General features: G+C 43.2%; 1 protein-coding gene across 1 annotated transcript in view; it reads right to left on the minus strand.

Moving 5' to 3' along the window:
* NCOR2 (nuclear receptor corepressor 2) overlaps window positions 1-25,784 on the minus strand; it is a 450,727-nt gene that overhangs the window by 27,594 nt on the left and 397,349 nt on the right. The window contains 6 exon segments of the mRNA XM_040416221.1: window positions 9,453-9,602; window positions 10,697-10,945; window positions 11,735-11,962; window positions 12,207-12,555; window positions 14,805-15,085; window positions 22,628-22,717. Of these exon segments, the coding sequence (XP_040272155.1) occupies window positions 9,453-9,602; window positions 10,697-10,945; window positions 11,735-11,962; window positions 12,207-12,555; window positions 14,805-15,085; window positions 22,628-22,717 (1,347 nt within the window).

Raw genomic sequence — 25,784 nt, forward strand, 5'->3', positions numbered from 1 at the left:
TTAAAAACAATAAATCATCAGCAAAAGTTAAGAATTTCAATTGCCTTCCCCCTGAGGAACCCCTTTAATACCATCCCGCTTCTCTGACACTCTGAAGCAAGGTTTCCATTACAAGGAGATAGTGGGCACCCCTGTCTAGTTCCGTTTGTGATTTTTAAATACAGGCGAGAATGTGCCATTTATGTTGAGGCATGCATGAGAGGCTTGGTATAGCGTAAAGATTGCGTGTATAAATGGCTGAGGAAAGGCAAATTTACGGAGTGCAGCTTCCATAAATGCCCATTTGATTCTATCAAAAGTCTTCTCTGCATCAATGCCGAGAAGGACCAGTGGGGATTTAGAGGTGCGGGCAGAGTGGATGGTGTGGAAAAGTCTAGCTGTGTTAAGTCTTCCTCTCACTCCCTTGGACAAAACCCACTTGTTCAGGGCCTACTAAAGAGGGGATGATGGATTTAATCCTATTGGCGAGCAGTTTAGCCCAGATTTTCAGGTCTTAGTTTAGTAAGGAAATTGGCCTATAACTTCCACAATCTGTGAGATCTTTCCCTTCTTTGAGTATTAGTGTGATAAAGGCTTCTTGGGCCTGTCTTGGGAGAACGCCACCGGAGAGAAGATCATTACAGACCCTTGTCAAGTGAGGTACTAGCACCTCATGAAAGGTTTTGAAGTAGTGTAAGGGAAAACCATCAGGGCCTGGACTGTTTTTTAGAGGAAAAGCGCCATATGACCTCTTTGACTTCTACTTCGGAAAAGGGGGAGACTAATTCCGCAGCCACTGCGGTGGAGAGAGAGGAGAGTTTCAAGGAGTGCAGAAACGTTTGTGTTGCCTCCGTAGCTTTCGAACCTGCATCTGTAGTATCCGGGTCATTTAAATTGAATAGCTGAGAATAAAAGTGGTGAAAAGCTTTCGCAATCTCTCCTGTGGTCGTCACCATTTTACCAGTCTTTAATTTTGTGAATGAAAGCTTTGGATCTGGCCTTTTTAAGGAGGGAGGACATCAACCTGCCTCCCTTGTCACCATGTGCATAGATAAGGTGCTTAAAGGGAACCAGTCACTGTGATTTTGTGTATAGAGCTGAGGTCATGGGTTGCTAGATGGCCGCTAGCACATCCGCAATACCCAGTCCCCATAGCTCTGTGTGCTTTTATTGTGTCAAAAAAACGATTTGATATATATGCAAATTAACCTGAGATGAGTCCTGTCCCTGAGATGAGTCAGGGACATGACTCATCTCGGGTTAATTTGCATATGTATCAAATCGTTTTTTTTTACATAATAAAAGAACACAGAGCTATGGGGACTGGGTATTGCGGATGTCGATTTGTTGTAGAATGCTATCAACTTCTTTTTGTTCATCTTTTTTTAGTTTAGAGCCCATAGCGATAAGCATACCTCTGATGTAGCCTTTATGCGCCTCCCAAATTATCGGTGCCTTCATCTCTTCTACTGAGTTTATATCAAAATACTCTGAGATGTTTATTGATTTCCTGATAGGCTTTTTCATCGTTAAGAAGGGATTCATTTAATCTCCATGACCATTCCTTTTTAGGTAACTGCTTCATGGAAAGTGTGATGGAACACGGGGCGTGGTCAGAGATAGTGATATTATGTGGTCTAGTCTCTGAAAAGAGTTATGCATGGTTGACTTAAAGGTATAATCCTTTGTTTGAGGATGGAGTTGCCTCCACAGATCAATTAAGCCTACTTCCTGCAATTTTGCATGAAGCTTGCCAATTGCTCTCTGTGTAATACTAGATTGCTGTGACGATGAGTCCAACACAGGGTTTAATACTAAATTCTAATCCCCTCCCAAAATGATCTGACCCTCCGTGAACATTTTTAGGTCTTCTAGGACCTGTAGCAATCATGGAATCTGTTTCGTATTAGGGACATAAATATTAGCGAAGGTGTATTTCTTGGATGCTATAGATCCCTTAAGAAAGAGTACTCTACCCTCAGCATCTGTAAACTGTTGAGACCTGGAAGGGAATAGATTTGTGGAAAGCGATTGATACTCCTTTTGTGCGCGAAGTCTCCTGGCAACTATAGAACCATTGGCTAAAGTAGTAAGTGGGGAGTTTTGGTATTCTATCTTTTTTGAAGCGGGTTTCTTGTAGGAACACAATGCTAGTTTTAAGCTTTCGTAGTAAAAAGATGGTGTGATGTCTTTTATTAGGCGAATTTAAGCCTTTTATGTTTAAGGTTGTGACCTTGATATCTGCCATAGGCGCGAGAGTGACGTAAAAGGAGAGACGGGAAAGGATAGGAAAACCTGACCAAGGTGGGGGAGACGCTAGTCAAGACGAACTACAAGAGACAGATACAATTAACACAGAATGAACAACAGATAAAAGTTAACCACTTTACAACCTTGTACTTTGTAGATGCAAAAATAACAGTGTATGTGTCCTGCCTGCTAAGACACAGTAACTCAATTGAGTCTACACCCACTGCCCCCTCCAGCTGAGCAGAGACAGAACAAGTGTGTGTGTGTGGGGGGGGGTTTCATACCCAGGCATGTCATGCACCCCAGCGCCACCTGAAGAGTTACAACCGGTCAGAAGCAGATGAGTGGCGATAAAAAAAGAAAGTTGGAGGGAGAGGGGGGAGGGAAGGGAGTCAGGCATTATAGTTACAGGTGTAGAATGAGCCGGACTTTCAAGATTCAGAACCTGAAAGGTAGCGGTATGGCCTGCGAGCAACTGGAATGGGGGGGGGAAGTCATAGGGTTTGAACCTCCCTTATCTGCGACCGGCCAGGGCCATCATGTCTAAAACTGCCCAAAAAACACAAAGTTTGCGAATACTGTAACACAATAATGCAAATGAATACAAGCACAAATAACATGCTTGTGGAACTGGAAAGAAAAGCTATTGCATACAACTAGAAGGGCCGTTGACCCCAAACCTGCACATTAGCAGAAGATTCTGAGAGTCCCTCTTTCAGAACGCGGTGATAAATCCCGGGCAATTATGAGTCAGGTAATTAAAGCTGCTGCCCTGAGATATTTCCTTTTCTCCTTTGGTTCTTGTTTTCTGGAAGCCGTTTTCCATGCGTCCACTTTCGGGAGCGGAGGAAGATCTTGGTCAAGAAGCAAAAGGCACCCAGGACTGTAATTGCATCGGCGGTATGTCCAGCGCAGCCCATAATTTCTCCAGGTCGGGCGGTGCAGTGGTCTCAAAAAACTCTTTGCTAGGGTAGCTGGAGCAAGATCTTGGTAAAAGTGAAGTCTAGTCTCAGCATACACAATGGGGTGTTTTTCTCTAGCTTCTGTGAGTAACTGAGACGTGTCCACATAAGTCAGCAAACCACAGATTATGTCTCGTGGTGGCTCCCCCTGTTTTAGCTTGGGACTCTACGACTACGTTCCACCACTATTCCTGCAGCCCGTTGTGGGCCCAGTAGGCTATTAAAGATCTCCCTCGCCACCTTCTCAAGGAATTCTGGCGCGAAGTGCTCCGGTAACCCTTTGATCCTAATATTTTTTCTTCTGCTTGGGTTCTCTTGGTCCTCTATGAGTGACAGAGCCTTATAAATGTATTCAGCGTGTTGAGAGGAGCGGGCGGCTATCGCTTCCGAGAGTGTCACTATGCTGGATTGTGCAGTTTCCAGTTCCTCTACCCTGTGGACGATATGCTTTAAATCAGCTTTAATATCTGCCAGCTCTTCCATCACCGGTCTCATAGCCTGCAATATAGTTTTCCTCAGGAATACCTTAGTGATAGGGGCAAAGGCAGAGGCCGACTCACCATAGTCACTCTCCATCACACTTTCTCTATCTGAGTCGGCCACCTATTCTCCAGCGCTTACAGCTGCCGCCGCTATCTTGGATGAGTCTCCCGGCACCAGAGCACTTTGTTTCTTCCAACATTTCTGTAAGTCCATCTGGCTGGGGATGGGTTTGGGGGTGTCCGGAGGATCCCCGGCTCGTTCCTTGGTGTTTTTGACCATGTTATGGTGCTTTTAATTTGCTTATTCGGCGGCCCTGAGGTGCACTGTGACAGAGCTGCAGGCTCACGCGTCCACCACATCCAGCGGCCAGGCTCCGCCCCTGTCCACGGATTACGTTTGGTATTGCACCTCAGCTCCACTAAAATGAATGGGATTAAAGAAGCACTCCCAAAATTCTTTATACATGATGTAAACTGTAATGGAGGTAATCTTCTCAGAGACTGTATTTGTGTACAAATCCTGTCCCTTCTGCTTCTCAGCTGTGTCATGAGACCAACACTCTGACTCTCCAGCTGACACAGGACAGGAAGTCAGTTACTTCTCTATTCATTCCTATGAGACTGAAAGTGAGGCTCTCATTGGAATACATAGAGAAATTGGCTTCCTGTCCACACATAAGATGGTGTGCTATTTGGAGCGTTCAGAGTGTTGGTCACATGACACAGCTGAGGATCAAAAGGAAGGTTATAACTCACAAATCAATTTACATCATGTGCCTTTCTAATAGGTCAGAGAATGCAACATTTTGTCGCAGTGCGTCTTTAAAGGGGTTATCCAACCCCTTTAATGCCTCCCAAAATGCTCTGGCCCCTCATACTGGTTATACTTACCCCGCTCCCCTTCTGATGCCTGCATAGCCGCCACTACATCTCCCCGTCGTGTGGATCAAAACATTCGATGACCGGTGGAGGGGAAGGGGGGGGGGGGGGGGGGGGGGGGGGGAGTCACACACAATGCTAGGGAGGCTTGTTCCTGTCGCAGGCTGCAGTGTGGGCATCATAAGCGACGCGAGTGCCGGGGAGGAGGTAAGTATAACCAGTATGAGTGGCCCAGGCATTTTGGGGGGCATTATAGGGGTTGGGTAACCCCCTTTAAATTGCAATACCACACAGTGGCTCTAGACAGGTATGGCACAGTTTTTAGAGAAGAGCAGCTATGTTTTTCAAATCCTGGACAAGACCCTTATAGGGCTTGTTCACTCCTGAGGATAGGCCATCACCACTGGATCGGCAGGGGTACGACGCCCCACACCCCTGACGATCAGGGGTCCGATGCAGGAACTACACAGCTCCATATGTTCCACAATGGACAGAGCTGGTTATTGCATCCTTGCAGTTAACAGCTCCGTTCACAACACTGCATAGTTCTAGGGTTGACAGAACAGCTGATTGGCAGGGGTGCAGCATGTCAGACACCTGCTTATCAGATAATGATGGCCTATCCTCTATGGACGGAATAACACTGTGGGATGTGTTGGGTGGAGCAACAAGCCACGTCCACCTGCACTGCCCCATCTGCTGGCTGAGCTGGCTGCCCTGTGTCGCCCCTCCCATCAGCAGCACAGACTAGGGGTTGGAGGCTCTGCCTCAGGTATTGAGCAGCTGCAGGGTTTCCTCTTTTCCAGACACTGAGGAGATAAATGCTGTGTACAGGATCCTCCCTCTCTCCTCACTCTGCAAACACAGCGCTCATAAAGATTGTAAGAGTTCTCTGCTCTGTACTCTTCTGCTGGCTGCGAGGAAGTGTCTGCAGAGCAGTGCACAAGAACAGGTAGGGGGAAGATCCTGTGTATCAGCAATGTCATTGTACTGTACAGCTGGGTCTTGTAGTCCCACACATACAACATGAGTATCCCAGCAGTCAGACTGCAGACAGGGCACGAATTTTATTCACTCCCTTTGCAGAGGGGAAAGGTAGTATTAGTATGAATATTTGTGGACGTCAACAGTTTTGTTTGCTCCAAAGCATTGCTTCCCAGTTAGCCAGAATCCTACTCCACACTGGTGAGGGGCAACACCCCAGAACAGCTGTCTGTGAATGGATAACTGGCTTAGGTCTTCCCCTGTCACATCCTTAAGGCTTGTAAAAAAAAAAAGCTGGATCTTGACATAGAGGCCACTTAATATGGTGGATCTGGTGAGCTCTATAATGGGGACACCCTTTGCTTGGTTTTCCTTCCCTGGATGGATACCTGTGTTAAAGACCCATAACTGGGGCTTTTTTTTCATGCTACTACAAATATTGATGAGGATAACCCTCAGAGATTGTTGCTACATGCCCCCACAGCTCTGCAACTGCATGTCAACAAAGGGCCAGAACAGAACTAGGGAAATGAGTAAATATATATTTTTTTAAAACCTGCTTAGCTATGACAATTGCTCAAAAAAATAAAGGGAACACAAAAATAACACATCCTAGATCTGAATTAATTAAATATTCTTCTGAAATACTTTGTTCTTTACATAGTTGAATGTGCTGACAACAAAATCACACAAAAATAAAAAAATGGAAATCAAATTTTTCAACCCATGGAGGTCTGGGTTTGGAGTCACACTCAAAATTAGTGGAAAAACACACTACAGGCTGATCCAACTTTGATGTAATGTCCTTAAAACAAGTCAAAATGAGGCTCAGTAGTGTGTGTGGCCTCCACGTGCCTGTATGACCTCCCTACAACGCCTGTGCATGCTCCTGATGAGGTGGCGGACGGTCTCCTGAGGGATCTCCTCCCAGACCTGGACTAAAGCATCTGCCAACTCCTGGACAGTCTGTGGTGCAACGTGACGTTGGTGGATAGAGCGAGACATGATGTCCCAGATGTGCTCAATTGGATTCAGGTCTGGGGAATGGGCGGGCCAGTCAATAGCATCAATGCCTTCGTCTTGCAGGAACTGCTGATACACTCCAGCTACATGAGGTCTAGCATTGTCTTGCATTAGGAGGAACCCAGGGCCAACCGCACCAGCATATGGTCTCACAAGGGGTCTGAGGATCTCATCTCGGTACCTAATGGCAGTCAGGCTACCTCTGGCGAGCACATGGAGGGCTGTGCGGCCCTCCAAAGAATTGCCACCCCACACCATTACTGACCCAATGCCAACCGGTCATGCTGGAGGATGTTGCAGGCAGCAGAACGTTCTCCACGGCGTCTCAAGAAGAGCACAGGGCGCCAGTGGCGAATTTGCCAATCTTGGTGTTTTCTGGCAAATGCCAAACGTCCTGCACGGTGTTGGGCTGTAAGCACAACCCCCACCTGTGGACATCGGGCCCTCATATCACCCTCATGGAGTCTGTTTCTGACCGTTTGAGCAGACACATGCACATTTGTGGCCTGCTAGAGGTCAGTTTGCAGGGCTCCGGCAGTGCTCCCCCTGTTCATCCTTGCACAAAGGCGGAGGTAGCGGTCCTGCTGCTGGGTTGTTGCCCTCCTACGGCCTCCTCCACGTCTCCTGATGTACTGGCCTGTCTCCTGGTAGCGCCTCCATGCTCTGGACACTACGCTGACAGACACAGCAAACCTTCTTGCCACAGCTCGCATTGATGTGCCATCCTGGATAAGCTGCACTACCTGAGCCACTTGTGTGGGTTGTAGACTCCGTCTCATGCTACCACTAGAGTGAAAGCACCGCCAGCATTCAAAAGTGACCAAAACATCAGCCAGGAAGCATAGGAACTGAGAAGTGGTCTGTGGTAACCACCTGCAGAACCACTCCTTTATTGGGGGTGTCTTGCTAATTGCCTATAATTTCCACCTGTTGTCTATCCCATTTGCACAACAGCATGTGAAATTGATTGTCACTCAGTGTTGCTTCCTAAGTGGATAGTTTGATTTCACAGAAATGTGATTGACTTGGAGTTACATTGTGTTGTTTAAGTGTTCCCTTTATTTTTTTGAGCAGTGTATTTTTCAGAACATTAGATTTACAGTGCTTTATTTTTTATTTACATTACTCGGAGAACCTCTTTAACCTCCTAACAGTCACATTAAAATTGGAAAAACCCTCCCAAAAATGTCACCTTTTTTATTGTAGATTTTTAATGTGTGTTTTCAGTAAATCTTGTTGGCGCACAACTCAGTGGACACAATTGCATTTGTAACCCCTTAGTGACCATTTTATCATTAAAGGGTTATCCAACCCCTATCATGAGCTCCCCCCCCCAAATGCCCATGCCCCTTATATAGATTATACTTACCTCGATCCCCAGCACCTGTGTCGCTCCTGATCCCCAAATGGCCGCTGATGCAATAGCCGCGACAGGGAAGAGCCTCGCTAGTGTCACCCGCGATGCTAGGGAGACTCGTCCCTGTCGCAGCCTGCTACTGGCTGCTCCCCCGTCGCCGAATGTTTTGAGCCGCATGACGGGGAATTGCAGCAGCGGACGTGCGGGGATTAGGAGCGATGTGAGTGCCAGGGTAAGTATAATCTATATGAGGGGCCCGGACTGTCATATATATTGGGGGGGGGGAGGGGGGTCATTGGGGTATAACCCCAATAATATTTCCCCCCCTTTGTGTTCCAGCAGTCATAACTTTTTAATCTTTTCTTCTAAATTCTTCTTTTATTTTGTGGGATTAGTTTATTTTTTTTAGGAACCATTTTGGGGTATATATAGTGTAGGACATAACTTATTATTTTATTTTTATTGTGAAAAATTAGAAAAAAAAACAGCAATTTTAACATTTTGGGGAATTTATTTAGCAGCACAATGATTAGAATACGACATTTCGACATATTTTAACTATTTTTCCTTTCCTCCTGCAGGCTGTCAGCTCTGCAACTGCTCCCCTTCTCCTCCCCTCATCCAACTACATTGTCAGAAAAAGTGGAACAGGCACTTCATGATTATGGCACTCATTCTGAACACTGTATTTCTCAATGAACTCACGCCAGACAATTGGCATAAATACACTGATAAATCTCCTGCTTCCCATCTATTACAAAGCTGACTGCATGCAGCCACCACTAGGGGGAGCTTAGTGCATTGGAATTTATACAGTTAGGGCTCGGACGACTATGAATGAGTCCGAGTCTGTGCAGACCCATTCATTTCAATGGGGCCGCAAAAGATGCGGCCCCTTATCAATTATGAAATGTCCTTGTTGATTAGTCCAGTGTACTGCACATTGATATTGACCAAACGCGTTTCAGAGACTGTCTACTTCTACTGAGGACGTTTACTCTTAGTCCTATTTACCAAGGAACATTCATCTATGGTACCATAGCGACAACTAGTGGTGATAATTCATCACTACACCATTTGGCCTTTTTTTGCTTTTTGCTGCTTTCCTCGCTTCTTTGACTATTTTTAAAGAACTTTTAACAATTTTTAACTACGTTTAGGTATTTAGTATACACTGTATTGCTTTTTTAGGAATCTTAAGGTTTTTATATTGTAATAAATCATATATTTGTATCTACACAAGTGATTCCATATATTTTGAGTGTCAATCAGTTCTTTTCTACAAATTATCAATTGCCAAACAATGAGGGTGTATCTACTGAAGTGGGAACCATCATTGTGTCTAGTAGTTGCAGTAGAGCCACTGGATTACAGATATTTTCTCATTATTATTAAGCAGACTGACCCTCTGGAGCACACGACTGCTCATATGACCGCATTTCTGTACAAAATGAGGACCTAGAAAAACAAGTAAGCAAGCAAACCATCTTGGCACCTTATAAGAGAGTTAGTTTCCAGAGAAAGGCAAGCTGGTACCTGGGGAGAGTGGGGAGCTACTAAGTCTGTTGCTGAAAGTTTGTGGCCCTCCAGAGATGTAAGTGATGCGGTCCATTGTGGCAGCGGATGATGCTGAAGACTGAGGTATGAGGACAGGCAGATGTGGCACTTGAGACAGGTCTATGATTCCTGTAAGTGGTAAACAAGACAATGGATCAGATAATCACTAACATAACATTATACTGTATGTTGTATCCATCTGAACTTCTCTAGACCCTATACACCCTGTAAAGTTAGTAATTTGCCTATGTTCAAACTAGTATTACATTTTATTTAGATGGAACCTGTTTACACGAGTATCATGGCTTCTGTTTATAGCTGATAATGTGCCAGATCAGTTTTTTTAAAGGATGCAAAAAGCTGCTGATAGACCCTAATCTGGCCCATTTTGTCAGGCTCTGAAAATTTTGATGCAGACTATTGTTCTTTACGTTAAAATACAGAAACATCTGGAAGTCCCTGAAGGAGTCCTGTTATTGAAGTGTGGACATCCTGAGTGCCCACAACTTTTCCTTTAAGGGGTTGTCCAGGTTCAGGGCTGAACGTGGACATACCCATATTTTCACCCAGCATTTTATGCTCCGATGCTCTCCCTTGCCCTGCGCAGGATCACGTTTATGCCCAGCAGTGTGTTCGGTGAAGTCACCGGCTCTGATGGGCCGGCTTTAGCGCTGCCCTAGCCGTGATGGCACTGGGCTCACTGCTGGCCGGAAGCCTCCGCCTGGCAGCCCTAAGGAGAGCCCGATACATCACCGGATCTCCTGAAAATGCCTTTGCCCTACGCGATTCAGCACGGGGAAAAGGAGAGCATCGAAGCATAAAATGCTCCGATGCTCTTGTCGGGGGGCTGACTGCATGAAATTATGGGTATGTCCGGGTGCAGCTCTGAACCCGGACAACCCCTTTAACAGCTCTTTAAAAGGAATGTTATGCAGAGAATATGTATATTGGCAATTAAATGGGTTGTTAAATATGGACCCCCACTGATCAGTTGTTTTCAATGGAGGAAGCAGTGCACGGTAATATTACAATAACTATGACTGCGATGAATCCACCAGAATGGAAGCTGCTCTGCATCAGATTTCCACTCTGGATAATAGACAGTAAATCCGACAGTGAGCCCCTCACAAGAACTATGAGGAATATGGAGTGCAGTTTTAAGGTACTGCTTAAAAATGGATTACTATGGACATAAAACTATGGGACAGATATTCAGTGCATACTTCGAGGACCTGCTGTGTAGTTGAGAGCCAGGGCTGGGTCCCTTGGTTGTAGCCCACGTAGCATTTCAGCTCTCTGTGCCATGGCAGTTGACGGATTGTGATGCATATGCTGCGAAGTGATGTAGTCATTGATGATCGTCTGGCGGTTTTCCATGGCAGCAGTGTCTGGGTATCCACGGATGAGGTATGGGGGATAGAGGTGGGGGTATGCTGGATTTGGGGCCAAATGTCTAGGCAGGTAGTAAGCAGCTGTAAAACAGTACAAATGGGAGAACCATAAATACCACTCATATATAAATAATCAGATATTTAATCTAATATACAGTAGATGCTTTAATATACAGTAGATGCTTTAGTCAGGAAATGTGTCACAACATTTTTTATATGCCAGTTAAAACCAAACAGTAACACACATCCTTTTTTCTAATCTGTTTTTATTTTCCGATTGTAGATTTTTTTTTTCATTTTATTTCCTGAACATGATTATGGGGCTGCCATCTTGCCTGAGCTGTTCTTAACAGCAATTACACAGCATTACAAAAAATTGCTTTACACCAGCCCCATGGGCCATAGACAATGATCAGGAGGGGGTCTCATTGACTTCTATGGGAGAGTTTTCTAGGCATGCTCTGTGACCTGTGCAGGGGTCATTGTACAAGGAAAGAATAGATAAGCTTTGACAATCGCCTACTGTGAATGGAGGATCCTGTCTTATCTATACACAGAGGTGATATCATTACAGGCAGGATCAGATTAAGCTAACTGCAGTAAGTGCCAATTATTAGATACAGTGGCCAGTGCAAGAAGAGCAGGATTTTTGGTTTTAGTTTAAATATAAAAAGTGACATGGAAAATTAAAAATAACACCATCAAAAATTATTTAAAAATACGTTAAACATAAAAAAGTGATTTAAACAGCAGGTCATTTTCTGATGGCACATTCTGATTAACCGCTTTTTAAGTTATTTAATTGAAAATTAAATTGAAATGTTTTTCAGTGCAATAAAAACAGAAATCATGTACAAGTGGTTTCTTTACCTGCTTCAAGTGGGATTCCTCTGGAAATAGCTGCAGGGTCAAATGCTAAGGGAATATGACTCCTGTACAGCTCAGCTGGGCTGACTCCACGGAATAAATGCTCATAGGGTGACATGGCGTGGAGATGTTCAGGGACTGCTGTATGAGGCGACTTGGAGTTTGACATGTCTCTAGGGTTAGGGGTGCTCTTCCTTTCCTGGGTCATTGGTTTTCCAGAACTAATACTGCCTGTTGGTGAAAAAAGACATTAATAAAGAATCCATTTGAATATAATGCAGTGTAACTGATGGATGCTCAGAAATATTATTCCCTAGTATATTATGCTTTAGTATAAACTCAGTTGCCCTCAAATCTGCCCACCTGCAGAAGTAAAATAATGACAAATCATTAATAAGTATATTCTGTTATATGTCAATGCAAATAAAATGTGCCTTAAAATGACGTCCAAAGAAATATAAGATAGAAGCCCTACCTTCATGGCTCCGCTGTGCAGACTCTCTGGTAGTGACAGGAGACCCTCTATTCAGATGACTACTGTATGATGTTCCGTGGGGCAACTGATGATCCTCATAAGTGAGTGGGCTATGTCTGGGCTTTCCAGGGTCGGGAACAATTACAGGAGCTCCTCTGGTTATTGAACCAGAGCTAGGTCTACTTTTCAGCATCATCTCATCATATACTCGTTCCATAGTCCTTGGGTCTTGCAAGACCTCCATGGGGTGCAAAGAGTGGTAAGGTCTCCCTGTGCTACCAATTATGGATCGCACATCATGCTTCTTGGCACTCACTGAAGAACCACTGTCATACTTCAAAGGCGTACCCTGCACAAAAAGTGACAAATTTGTATGACATTAGAAACTCTGGTAAAACATGATAATAATGCTAATAGAAATATTACTTATATAGTCACTGAAGATATATGGAAGGTGAACATGACTATCTGATTGCATTCGATGTTCACTACCATTTATAGGAGAGTGCTGACGATTTGGTGAGGTAAGAATTACGGAGATGGTCTAATGAATGGATCAGAAGGTTGCTTCCTGCATACAGCCATATGGTACATGAGAAAACAGTATGCATTAATCTACTAAGCTCCCCCTAGTGGCAGATGCAGGCAGAGTAGGCATTATGTTTGGAATGGGTTGTCCACCTTTTATTTCGTGAGGGCCTAGCTTCAGGAAAAATTTTATTTTCCAGTTTGCAACTAGAAGCAAAGCTCTATCCTCAACACGAAGAACAACTTGTATGTATCAAGACTGCTATGCGAGTGTTTAGAGAATTCCCGTACGTAAACGCGGCACAATTTTCACACAACAACCCCCTATGCTGATGGATATAATCATGCAAGGGGACAAGTCTCTGCTGTCCTTGAGATGAACACAGGTCTTTTTCAGTTCCAAACCAAATATTAATCCCACCGAAGGAACAAGGAAAATATTCCAAAAAACAGTTTGAGAACATTTTACTGGCTGGCATCCATTTTTATGCTCGTCTAAACAGGACTTTCATTCATTCTGATAATCTCAGATTTCATGTTACTCATCTAGACATCTCCATAAACAAGGATATCCTGGTCAAAAAGAGCTAAAAATGAAAACAAGGAGGCCCCTCAGACCAAAGGAAATAAACACTGTAAAAACATTAGCGCTGGCAGATTTACTACGATATAGTAAACGAATAGCACAGTCCATGGACATCTACACCGTAGGAGCTGCAATGCTATCGGGGGAATTCCATACTATATAAAAAATGTATACAACGGCTATGCTCAGTAAACATTTGCAGGGTTTCGCCCAGGGCTGTACATTGGGATGTATAGTGACTCCAAGACTTTTACTTTAGAATCTGGCTCTGCTGTGTAATTCCATGGGCTGGCCCCGAGTACACACTTTTATGGCAATCTGCCCAGTGACTTAAGACAACAAATCTTCCTCGGGACTTCCACACTCCAGGGCCAAGTAGGCTAAAGTATGCAGTGTTTCTTTATCCCATCAGTAACAATGTGATTGCACAAGCCATTTGTTTTCATACATGTCTAACTGAGGATAAGATACAGCCCTGGTATTGAAAACCAATAAATATCTGTCTAAAGAGCCGGTGAACTGTACAAGCTGTCACTTTATACACAGTATTCGTAGGGTTTTATTTTATGGCGTTTTCCACGTCTCTATAATTTAAAAAAGCCATTTTCATTCTGGCCTCTGGGCCTCACATTAGGCTGACGCCTACTGTTCTGTAGAAATCACTTCCATGCAGTGATCACATTATCATCACAGGCAGGATTACTAGGATAGATAACACCTATATATAGATAACACAAGATCCACTATTCACAATAGCAGATGATCACAGCTTATCTACCACCTCCCTGCACAATGACCTCTGCACAGGTCAACAAACAAGTCATCACTTGAGTACAGCTTCCTATGATCCATGCAGCTACCTGCTGTAGAGTGCTGTAAACAGCAAATGAGCAGCTCAGACATGCTGGCCAGCCATAATAATGTGCCAAGACACTGTAGAATAATAATAAAAAAATCTACTATTGAAAAATTAAAAAATTACAAACAATATTTTTGTTCTTATCCAGGTTATTTAATTTTGTGATAGAGGAATTTATTCATTATTGTTTTTTATGCAGAAAATATATAAAAAAAAGACTCAAAATTCAAGACTTTCACATTTCCATTAATGTGTTACACATAGCAACAATAAACAGAACTTGTAAGTAAAAAGTTATTTCCAAGGCTCTCAAATGATAAAAAGATGTCAGGCTAAGTTCACACTCGTTTCATAGCTTCTGTTTATAGTGGAAGCCACAATGCTGTGACTGATTAGTCTGACCAAAACAGGGACCTGTCAAGGTTTTGTCAAAGTTTTCTTCATACGAATGGCAAGAATATCACTGCACACTGCAGCAAATTCTGCCAGAGCAGCAATATGGAAGAGCAATTGCTCATTTTATACTTATAGGTAGAGATGATACTTTTTGTCTTTATAGTGATTGATTTTTTAGGACAGTACAGCTGTTCCTGCTGACCACATTTTTGTATATTTCACCACAAACCTGTGTGATTGATCCTTCCTTATGTGGTCGGGGATTAACTTGAAGCTCCCCGCTGTGTCTCATTTCTTCCCTGGGAATCTCATGAACAGATCTACCAACTTCTTTTACTGTTGCCACCACTTCCTCATGTGTCTTTAGCTTGAGTGGGCCTGAAAGACCCTCATGTGTCCGAACCTTGTAGGCGTCAGATAGGCTTCGTGGTGGAGTGCTTTCTCTCTTTAGCTGCTTGGCTTCTCTCCTGAGGTAGTCTTCTTGAGCCTCAATGTAGGCACGTGGGATCCCTAGACAGAATGCGCAGCATGAAATGTTACACGAGAAAGCCGCGCAATAAAAGATATTTCATATTCATTTTTATATTATACACAAACATATTCAGTTATACAAATGGATCCTATAACATTTTATGAGCTAAGAACAGTCACAATGGAAAACAAGCATTTCAAGGGAAAAAGAGGTTTTGTCATTTCTTTGCTGTAAGTCACTGAAACTGGATAGTGCTAGTTTGCAAGTGCATAAATGTACGCACTGAAAATGCAAAACCCATACAACTTAAGACGGTTGTGTGCTGCAAAAATATTGATGAGCAATCCTCCTCATAATTCATCAATATCAGATCGACAGGGGTCCGTCTCCTTGCATGCCCACGATCAACTATTTGAAGGGGTTGTGGCGCTCGTGCCAGCGCTGCTTCCGCATTTGTGCTCATTTGCAGCAGCTGCACAGTGCAACTGCAAATGCATGTCCCATTCACTAGACTGTGCCGCCTCGAAGAGCGAGAGGACACACAGGTAATTTTGATGCGGAAGCAGCACTTGCACAAGTGCCACTAACCCATCAAACAGCTGATCAACGGGTCTAATATCGATAATCTCTCATGAGAAGAGTTCATCAATATGTTGGCACTGCACAACACCTATTTAATGTAGGGATTAAAGTTAAATACTAATGAAAAAATTATATATATAAAAAAAAAATTTACATCCCACATTAAAACAACAAACCTAAACCATGTTCGAGGGTAGGATTTAGCACCACAACCCCGAACTAAAAAATGTATGCATGTGAGGGGGGAAGAGTGGTAGGAGGAGTAGCAGGTTGGCTCAGGGTGTAGGGAAAGCTAATCTCAGACATCCCTACTTCACCCTACGGTGATCTCACTAGACCCTGGAAAAAAACAAACGCATGGTCAATGTTCCCTGTGGGATGACTATGAACAGGAATCTGTTCTGTCTGATCCTGCAATTTACCTACAATGAGGAAAATTGTTGCCCTAAAACAGTGCTTCTCAATTATTTTCTGTCATGCCCCCCCCCCTAGGAAGAAGAAAACATTTCGCGCCCCGCACGCGACTGTAAATAGTATAATTTGTCTATAAAATTGTTATAAGTACACCTCTGCATAACACTGTATCCTTATTAACGTATAAGAGAATAAAAAAAGAAAGAAATGTGGATCGGACACACACTTATGGGGGGATCTGTGGATGATGGACACTTATGGTGGGATCTGTGGATGACGGACACTTATGGTGGGATCTGTGGATGACGGACACTTATGGTGGGATCTGTGGATGACGGACACTTATGGTGGGATCTGTGGATGACGGACACTTATGGGGGGGATCTGTGGCTGGCACTGTTACAGGGGGATCTGTGGCTGGCACTGTTATATATGTGCCATCCACAGACCCCCCACCCCATAACAGTGCCATCCACAGTGCCCCCCCAGCCCATAACAGTGCCATCCACAGACCCCCACCCCTTAACTGTGCCATCCACAGATTCCGAGTGCCCGCCGCCGCAGTTTAAAGTTATTAAACATGCCCCCCTCACTCCTAATAGTACCGTATATCCAAATGTCTTCTGTACGTCACTTGTCTGCGCCGCCTGCTGTATTCATAAAGCAGGCGGCGCAGGCACGTGACATCACTGAGGGACGCGCCAGCCGCCCGGCCTGCCGGCATTATACAGAAGAAATTCGGATATACGGTACTATTAGGAGTGAGGGGGGCATGTTTAATAACTTTTAATTCAATAATACATTTTATATTTGTATACCGGAGGGAGCGGTGGGGCGGGGCTATAGTACAGTGACCGCACCGCCCCACCGCTATTGCCGGCCCCCAGCTCCTCCTCCCAGTCCCTCCCCCGGCCCCCTACATCGCGTCCACAATGGAAGCGCTCATGTCCCTGCCGCATATTACACTGCGAGCTGTCGGCCGCCCGGCGCCCCTGTTGTTATGGCGCCCTGTGCGGCCGCACACCCCAAAGGCCGGCCCTGAAGGAGCCCCCCATTACGGAGCCTGGCGCCCCCCCTGGGGGGCGCGCCCCACTATTTGAGAAGCACTGCCCTAAAAGATGAAAAAGTAATAATCACCAATGATAGCAGCACATATGTAATAACATGCATCAACAGTAGCAACTACAGAAACAACCACAGGGATCCTAAATAGTTAAACAAGCTAAAGTCCCTAAATGGTTAGATTGGCACCAACACAGGTAAAACACCTATGTCATAAATACCAGTCCCAACACATTCCTCCCCTCTTGCGATCAACGGGGGACACAATACGCAAAAGGCATAATATGCAGCCTCTGTGGAAATAACACTCCAGGGGACCTATTCATGATTATCCTCTCTAGGCTAAAGAAGAAGCGGAGGTGATAGTGATGGTCAGAGCAATTTCTTTTCAAATATCCACAGCTACCAATAGTTACTTACCATAAATTGCCACAAGCTGGTTAAAATACCTTTTTTTTTTTTTTTTTTTTTTTTTTTTACTTTGACTAAATACAAATTGCACATTTTAAAATCAAATAAGCAGACACCCAACACTCAGGGCTGTGTCCTTACTTGCAGCATTTGTCAGTTCTGTATGCAAAACTGACTTCACATGGTCTAATCTATGCGTCTGGGCTAAAATGTAACAAAGTATTAAGCGGTAGGAATCCACCGTCCCAAGAAAAACATCAGGTACCCGAATAATGTCCCTGGCTGAGTAAAATATTTTTACATTTCAAATACATCACATGACACCTGGGATGGACACTTTAATGACTTACAGAAGATTTACAATAACCCAAAGTGAAAACTATGCTAAATACAATACAATATAATGTTGGATAAAATGCGACCAAACAGAATCAAAGGGATTTTCCAGGAGTATAATATATATGAAAAATGTTGGCACACTATAACAGTAGAAGTATAGCTATTCATATTAAGCATTTTTATACTTCTATATTGGACACTGCTGTTTTGTGCCCAATATTTACAACCTAACCAGCTACTCATACAATGCATTCTAAAAGTCTTCAGACTCTTTCATTTTGTTGTGGACTGCTAAAATACCCCATATTGAGAAAGTGAAAACAGAATTTTAGAATTTTTCGCAAATTTATTAAATAGGAAAAACTAAAATTTTTAGGGAAAGTTGAATGGAGCAAAATACAGATATTCTTAAGGAAAATCTGATCTAGAGTTCTCAAGACCTCAAACTGGGCCGAAGGTTTACCTTCCAATAAGACAATGACAGCATACAGCCAAGACAACACAGGGATGGCTAAGGGACAACTCTGTGAATGTCCTTGAGTGGCCCAGCCAGAGCCCTGACTTGAACCAAATCAAACATCTCTGGAGAGACCTGAAAATGGCTGTCCACCGATGGTCCTCATCCAACCTGACAAAGCTGAAAGGATCTGCAAAGAAGAATGGTAGAAAACCTCCAAATCCAGGTGAGCAAACCTTGTGGCATCACACCCAAGATGACTAGAGGCTGTAATAACAACCAAAAGTGCATCAACTAAGTACTGAGTAAAGGGTCTGAATACTTATGTCAATGCAAGATTTTAGTTTTTCCTTTTCAATTAGCAAAGATGTTGGACATTCTGTTTTCACTTTGTCATTATGGGGTATTGAGTGCAGAATGATGGGGAAAGATGTGAACATTATTTTTTATTTTAATACAAGGCCACAACTTAAACTGTGAAAAATGTTAACGGGTCTGAAGTCTTTAGGAATGCATTGTGTGTATGGCCAGATTTAAGGTATGATGAAGCATAAATGCTCAGATTCTCTGCAGCAGAACTGTATGCAGAGTATCCACAGTATTTAACCCCTCAAGGCCCTATTTCACCTTAAGGACTTGGCCATTTTTTGCAAATCTGACCAGTGTCACTTTAAGTGCTGATAACTTTAAAACGCTTTGCCTTATCCAGGCCATTCTGAGATTGTTTTTTTGTCACATATTGTACTTCATGACACTGGTAAGTTGAAGTAAAAAAAAATTCATTTTTATTTATAAAAAAATACCAAATTTACAAATTTATTTTAAAAAAAATCGCACATTTCCAAGTTTCAATTTCTCTACTTCTATAATACATAGTAATACCTCCAAAAATAGTTATTACTTTACATTCCCCATATGTCTACTTCATGTTTGGAAATTATATTTTATTTTTTGGGGATGTTACAAGGCTTAGAAGTTTAGAAGCAAATCTTGAAATGTTTCAGAAATTTTCAAAAACCCAATTTTTAGGGACCAGTTCAGGTCTGAAGTCACTTTGCGAGGCTTACATAATAGAAACCACCCAAAATTGACCCCATTCTATAAACTACACCCCTCGAGGTATTCAAAACTGATTTTACAAACTTTGTTAACCCTTTAGGTGTTCTACAAGAATTAATGGAATATAGAGATACAATTTCAAAATTTCACTTTTTTGGCAGATTTTCCATTTTAATAATTTTTTTCCAGTTACAAAGCAAGGGTTAACAGCCAAACCAAACTCAATATTTATGGCCCTGATTCTGTAGTTTACAGAAACACCCCATATGTGGTCATAAACCGCTGTACGGGCACACGGCAGGGCGCAGAAGGAAAGGAATGCCATACGGTTTTTGGAAGGCAGGTTTTGCTGGACTGTTTTTTATTTACACCATGTCCCATTTGAAGCCCCCCTGATGCACCCCTAGAGTAGAAACGCCATAAAAGTGACCCCATCTAAGAAACTACACCCCTCAAGGTATTCAAAACAGATTTTACAAACATCGTTAACCCTTTAGGTGTTCCACAAGAGTTATTGGCAAATGGAGATGAAATTTCAAAATTTAAATTTTTGGGCAAATTTTTCATTTTAATCCATTTTTCCCAGTAACAAAGCAAGGGTTAACAGCCAAACCAAACTCAATATTTATGGCCCTGATTCTGTAGTTTACAGAAACACCCCATATGTGGTCGTAAACTGCTGTACGGGCACACGGCAGGGCGCAGAAGGAAAGGAATGACATACAGTTTTTGGAAGGCAGATTTTGCTGGACAGTTTTTTTTGATACCATGTCCCATTTGAAGCCCCACTGATGCACCCCTAGAGTAGAAACCCCCAAAAAGTGACCCCATTTTAGAAACTACGGGATAGGGTGGCAGTATTGTTGGTACTAGTTTAGGGTACATATGATTTTTGCTTACTCTATATTACACTTTTTGTGAGGCAAGGTAACAAGAAATAGCTGTTTTGGCACGGTTTTTATTTTTTGTTATTTACAACATTCATCTGACAGGTTAGATCATGTGATATTTTTATAGACCAGGTTGTCACGGATGCGGCGATATCTAATATGTATACTTTTTTTTTTATTTATGTAAGTTTTACACAATGATTTCTTTTTTGAAACAAAAAACAATTATGTTTTAATGTTTCCATAGTCTGAAAGCATTCACCTGAGGGGTTAGGTCATGTGATATTTTTATAGAGCCAGTCGATATGGACGCGGCGATACCTAATATGTATACTTATTTTTTTATTTATGTAAGTTTTACACATTGATTTCATTTTTGAGGCAAAAAACAATCATGTTTTAGTGTTTCCATAGTCTGAGAGCCATAATTTTTTCTGTTTTTGGGCGATTACCTTCGGTAGGGTATGATTTTTGCAGGATGAGATGACGGTTTTATTGGCACTATTTTGGGGTGCATATGACTTTTTGATCGCTTGCTATTACACTTTTTGTGATGTAAGGTGACAAAAAATTGTTTATTTAGCACAGTTTATTTTTTTTTTACGGTATTTATCTGAGGGGTTAGGTCATGTGATATTTTTATAGAGCCGGTCAATACGGACGTGGCGATACCCAATATGTATACTTTTTTTTTTATTTATGCAAGTTTTACACAATAATAAAGTTTTTGAAACAAAAAGAATTATGTTTTAGTGTCTACATATTCTGAGCAATAGTTTTTTTATTTTTTGGGCGATTGTCTCAGGTAAGGGCTCATTTTTTGCGGGATGAGGCGACGGTTAGATTGGTACTATTTTGGTGGGCAAACGCCTTTTTGATCGCTTGCTGTTGTACTTTTTGTGATGTAAGGTGACAAAAAAAATTGTTTATTTAGCATAGTTTTTATTTATGGTGTTCATCTGAGGGGTTAGGTCATGTGACATGTTTATAGAGCCGGTCGATACGGACGCGGCGATACCTAATACGTAAACTTTTTTAGCAATTTTTTTTAACTTTATTTGGGGAAAATTACGTTTTTGTTTATTCTTACTTGAAACTTTAAATTTTTTGGGGGGGAAAACTATTTTTTCAACTTTTTTTTTTACATTTACTTTTTGTCCCACTTTGGGACTTCAACTTTTGGGGGTCTAATCCCATTTACAATGCATTCCAATACTTCTGTATAGGAATGCATTGGCTGTATGAGTAATACTGTGAGTATTACTCATACAGCTTCCGGCCTGTGAGATACAGGGGGCTGGATCTCACAGGCTCGTCACCGGAAGGCAGTGCAGATTCCTAAGGAAGGCATCGCGCTGACTTCCATGCAATCGGGTCCCCCCTACAGCCGCATGGGGACCCGATGGCACCTCCGATCCCCGCCACAGCATAAGGTAAAAGCCGCAAACTGCAGGTCTAAATTGACCTGCGGTTTGCGGCGATCGCCGACACGAAGGGGGAAGGGGGGGGTGTCACGGGACCCCCCCCCTCCCCCTCCCCCCCCCCCCCGGCGTTGTGACAGGATGCCCGCTGTCATCCTGTCATCCTGACATCCTGTTCCGATCACCGCACGCAGAGCCGCTCGGCAAGTCCTTAAGGGGTTAAGGTAGAAGCAAAGCGGAAGAGACTTAAAAGCAATCTCATCCACATGCGGCAGAGTGTGTCTGTAGTGATATCTGCACATAACTTGACATGTGGTGTGGATTTTAAAACCGTAGCAGGTCAATTTATGTTTATAGATATCTGCAAAGGGTGAAATCTGCAGCGTTTAAGCACTGAAACCCAAAGATTTTGGCACTGTAGAACTCAGCCAGAGCTGCTGCTGAAAATTTGCAGTGGACTTGCTATGCGTGGTGATATCCTTGGACTAGAATTATGCATAATATGGGTGTATTTTCTGAGATTCATAGGGCTGAGAGTTTGGGTCAGTTAAAACCATGGTCAGGCCATAATACTGGGAGGTAATATGGAAGGAATATATGTCTGACATATGTGAATCCAGCCTAAGGGCTCATGCACACAACCATTGTTTGGGGCAGCATCTGAGCCGCATGTTTTGCAGCTCGGATGCGGACCCATTCACTTCAATGGGGCCGAGAAAGATGCGGACAACACACTGTGTGCTGTCTTGCATCTGTTGCTCCGTTCCGTGGTCCCACAAAAAAATAAATAGAACATGTCCTATTCATGTCCGTTTTGGAGACAAGAATAGGCATTTCTATCATGGGCCACCCGTTAACAGGTAAGCTACATTTTTATAATTAAATTCAGAAAATACAAAAACATGAAAGCAAGAGATGTAAAGGTGACAATATGGTAAAGATTACCCTGTGTGATAGAGCCTCGTATATGCTGTGGTGGTTCCTTCATGCCATGTGGACTATGTCTGTCACCAGGAATTGCTCTTCCCATTAAACCTGCACACAAACAGAGATATATATATATATACATACATATTATGACATTCATGTTTGCGGTAATTAAACAACCTAAAACGCTTCCAATCTACACTGTATGGAAAAAAGTATTAGGACACTACTCAGTACATCCCATTTTAAATCCAGGGGCATTAATATGGAGATGGTTCCCTCCCCTTTGCAGCTAAAACAACTTCCACTCCTCTGGGAAAGCTTTCTACACGATTTTGGAGTGTGTCTGTGGGAATCTGTGCCTCTTTATCCAATTTGTGAGGTTAGAAACGGATAATGGATGAGAGGGTCAGACTTGTAATATTCATTTTAGTTCATCACAAAGGTACATGATGCAGTAGAGGTCAGGGCTTTGCTTTGTACAATGGCACAAATTCAAGATGGAATAGGGCATTCCAGAAACTGTTCTCACACATTTGGAAGCACACAATTGTCCAAAATGTCTTTATTTGCAGAAGGATTAAGACATCCCTTCAGTGGAACTAAGAGGCCTAGGCCAACCCCAGAAAAACAATCCCACAGCATTATCTCTCATCCACCAAACTTTACAGTTGGCACAGTGCAGTCAGGCAGGTAACGTTCTCTTGGCATTCACCAAACCCAGACTCATCCATCAGACTGCCAGATAGAGAAGTGTCATTCATCACTCCACAGAACACGTTTCCACTGCTCCAGAGTCCGCCATTATGCTTGGTGATATAAGGCTGCTTGCATGCTGCTCAGCCATGGAAACCAATGCCATGAAGCTCCCGGAGCAGTTTTTGTACGGATGTAAATAGTAGAAAAGGTTTGAAGCTCTGCAGTTATTCAGTCAGCAGAGCGTTGGTAACTTTTATTCCTTATGCTCCTCAGCATTCGGTGACCCTGCTCTGTAACTTTACATAATCTGTCAATTCTTGCCTAATTTGTTGTGGTTTCTAGGCTTCCATTTTCTAATAATACCGGTTATAGTTACTTGCTTTAGGAGGGAAGAAATTTCAAGAACTGACTTGCTGCAATGGTGGAACCCTTTTACAGTACCACACTCTAATTCAGTGTGCTCTGTACGATGACCCATTCTTTCACAAAGGTTGGTAAAGGCAGACTGCATGGTTAGGGGCTGGATTTTATACACCTGTTGCAATGGGACTGCATGAAACACCTGATTTCAATGATTAAGAGGTGTGCCCCCATACTTTTGTCCATATAATGTATTTTTCATGTAGCGATACTGCTGTATCTCTCTCTATATTATAATCCTGCATAAACAAAACAAGCAAAAAGGAGCTGCAAAATAAAGAGATTCGTCATAGCAAATAGATATACAGTAATTTCATACACAGATATATAAAAAAAAAAAAATGGAAACACAGGCTAAATCTGCACATTTCAAAATCTGTCCAATTTCTACTAAAGTTACAAGGCAAATTTTATGGTGTCCATAAGAGGTATAGAAGAAAATGAACCAAATAACAAGCATGATTGTGAAAGGCCAGAAGAACTAAAGAATTTCCAGTTTTAAAGGTTAAGGCTATAGAAATCCTAATGACAAATGTATGCGCATATTAGGGGCTCTTCACATATATTTTAGCTCTCCTCTGATCTTTCCACCAGAGGGATAAGTAGGAATACCCAAAAACTGTAGGACACAATATGGGGGTAGACTACAATACTGTGTGCTCCAAAACAAAAAAAAGAAGAAGATGACAGACGAAAGTAGATTTAATCTTTTGCTTCATTAAAGTGAATAAATTTGTAGAGTGATACATTTGAATACAGTTTTGGGGTACTCATACACTGCTCAAAAAAATAAAGGGAACACTTAAACAACACAATGTAACTCCAAGTCAATCACACTTCTGTGAAATCAAACTGTCCACTTAGGAAGCAACACTGAGTGACAATCAATTTCACATGCTATTGTGAAAATGGGATAGACAACAGGTGCAAATTATAGGCAATTAGCAAGACACCCCCAATAAAGGAGTGGTTCTGCAGGTGGTCACCACAGACCACTTCTCAGTTCCTATGCTTCCTGGCTGATGTTTTGGTCACTTTTGAATGCTGGCGGTGCTTTCACTCTAGTGGTAGCATGAGACGGAGTCTACAACCCACACAAGTGGCTCAGGTAGTGAAGCTTATCCAGGATGGCACATCAATGCGAGCTGTGGCAAGAAGGTTTGCTGTGTCTGTCAGCGTAGTGTCCAGAGCATGGAGGCGCTACCAGGAGACAGGCCAGTACATCAGGAGACGTGGAGGAGGCCGTAGGAGGGCAACAACCCAGCAGCAGAACCGCTACCTCCGCCTTTGTGCAAGGAGGAACAGGAGGAGCACTGCCAGAGCCCTGCAAAATGACCTCCAGCAGGCCACAAATGTGCATGTGTGTGCTCAAACGGTCAGAAACAGACTCCATGAGGGTGATATGAGGGCCCGACGTCCACAGGTGGGGGTTGTGCTTACAGCCCAACACCGTGCAGGACGTTTGGCATTTGCCAGAAAACACCAAGATTGGCAAATTTGCCACTGGCGCCCTGTGCTCTTCACAGATGAAAGCAGGTTCACACTGAGCACATGTGACAGACGTGACAGAGTCTGGAGACGCCGTGGAGAACGTTCTGCTGCCTGCAACATCCTCCAGCATGACCGGTTTGGCATTGGGTCAGTAATGGTGTGGGGTGGCATTTCTTTGGAGGGCCGCACAGCCCTCCATGTGCTCGCCAGAGGTAGCCTGACTGCCATTAGGTACCGAGATGAGATCCTCAGACCCCTTGTGAGACCATATGCTGGTGCGATTGGCCCTGGGTTCCTCCTAATGCAAGACAATGCTAGACCTCATGTGGCTAGAGTGTGTCAGCAGTTCCTGCAAGACGAAGGCATTGATGCTATGGACTGGCCCGCCCATTCCCCAGACCTGAATCCAATTGAGCACATCTGGGACATCATGTCTCGCTCTATCCACCAACGTCACGTTGCACCACAGACTGTCCAGGAGTTGGCAGATGCTTTAGTCCAGGTCTGGGAGGAGATCCCTCAGGAGACCGTCTGCCACCTCATCAGGATCATGCACAGGTGTTGT

The sequence above is a fragment of the Bufo bufo genome, chromosome 2, assembly GCF_905171765.1.
Source record: "Bufo bufo chromosome 2, aBufBuf1.1, whole genome shotgun sequence".
Lineage (NCBI taxonomy): Eukaryota > Metazoa > Chordata > Amphibia > Anura > Bufonidae > Bufo > Bufo bufo.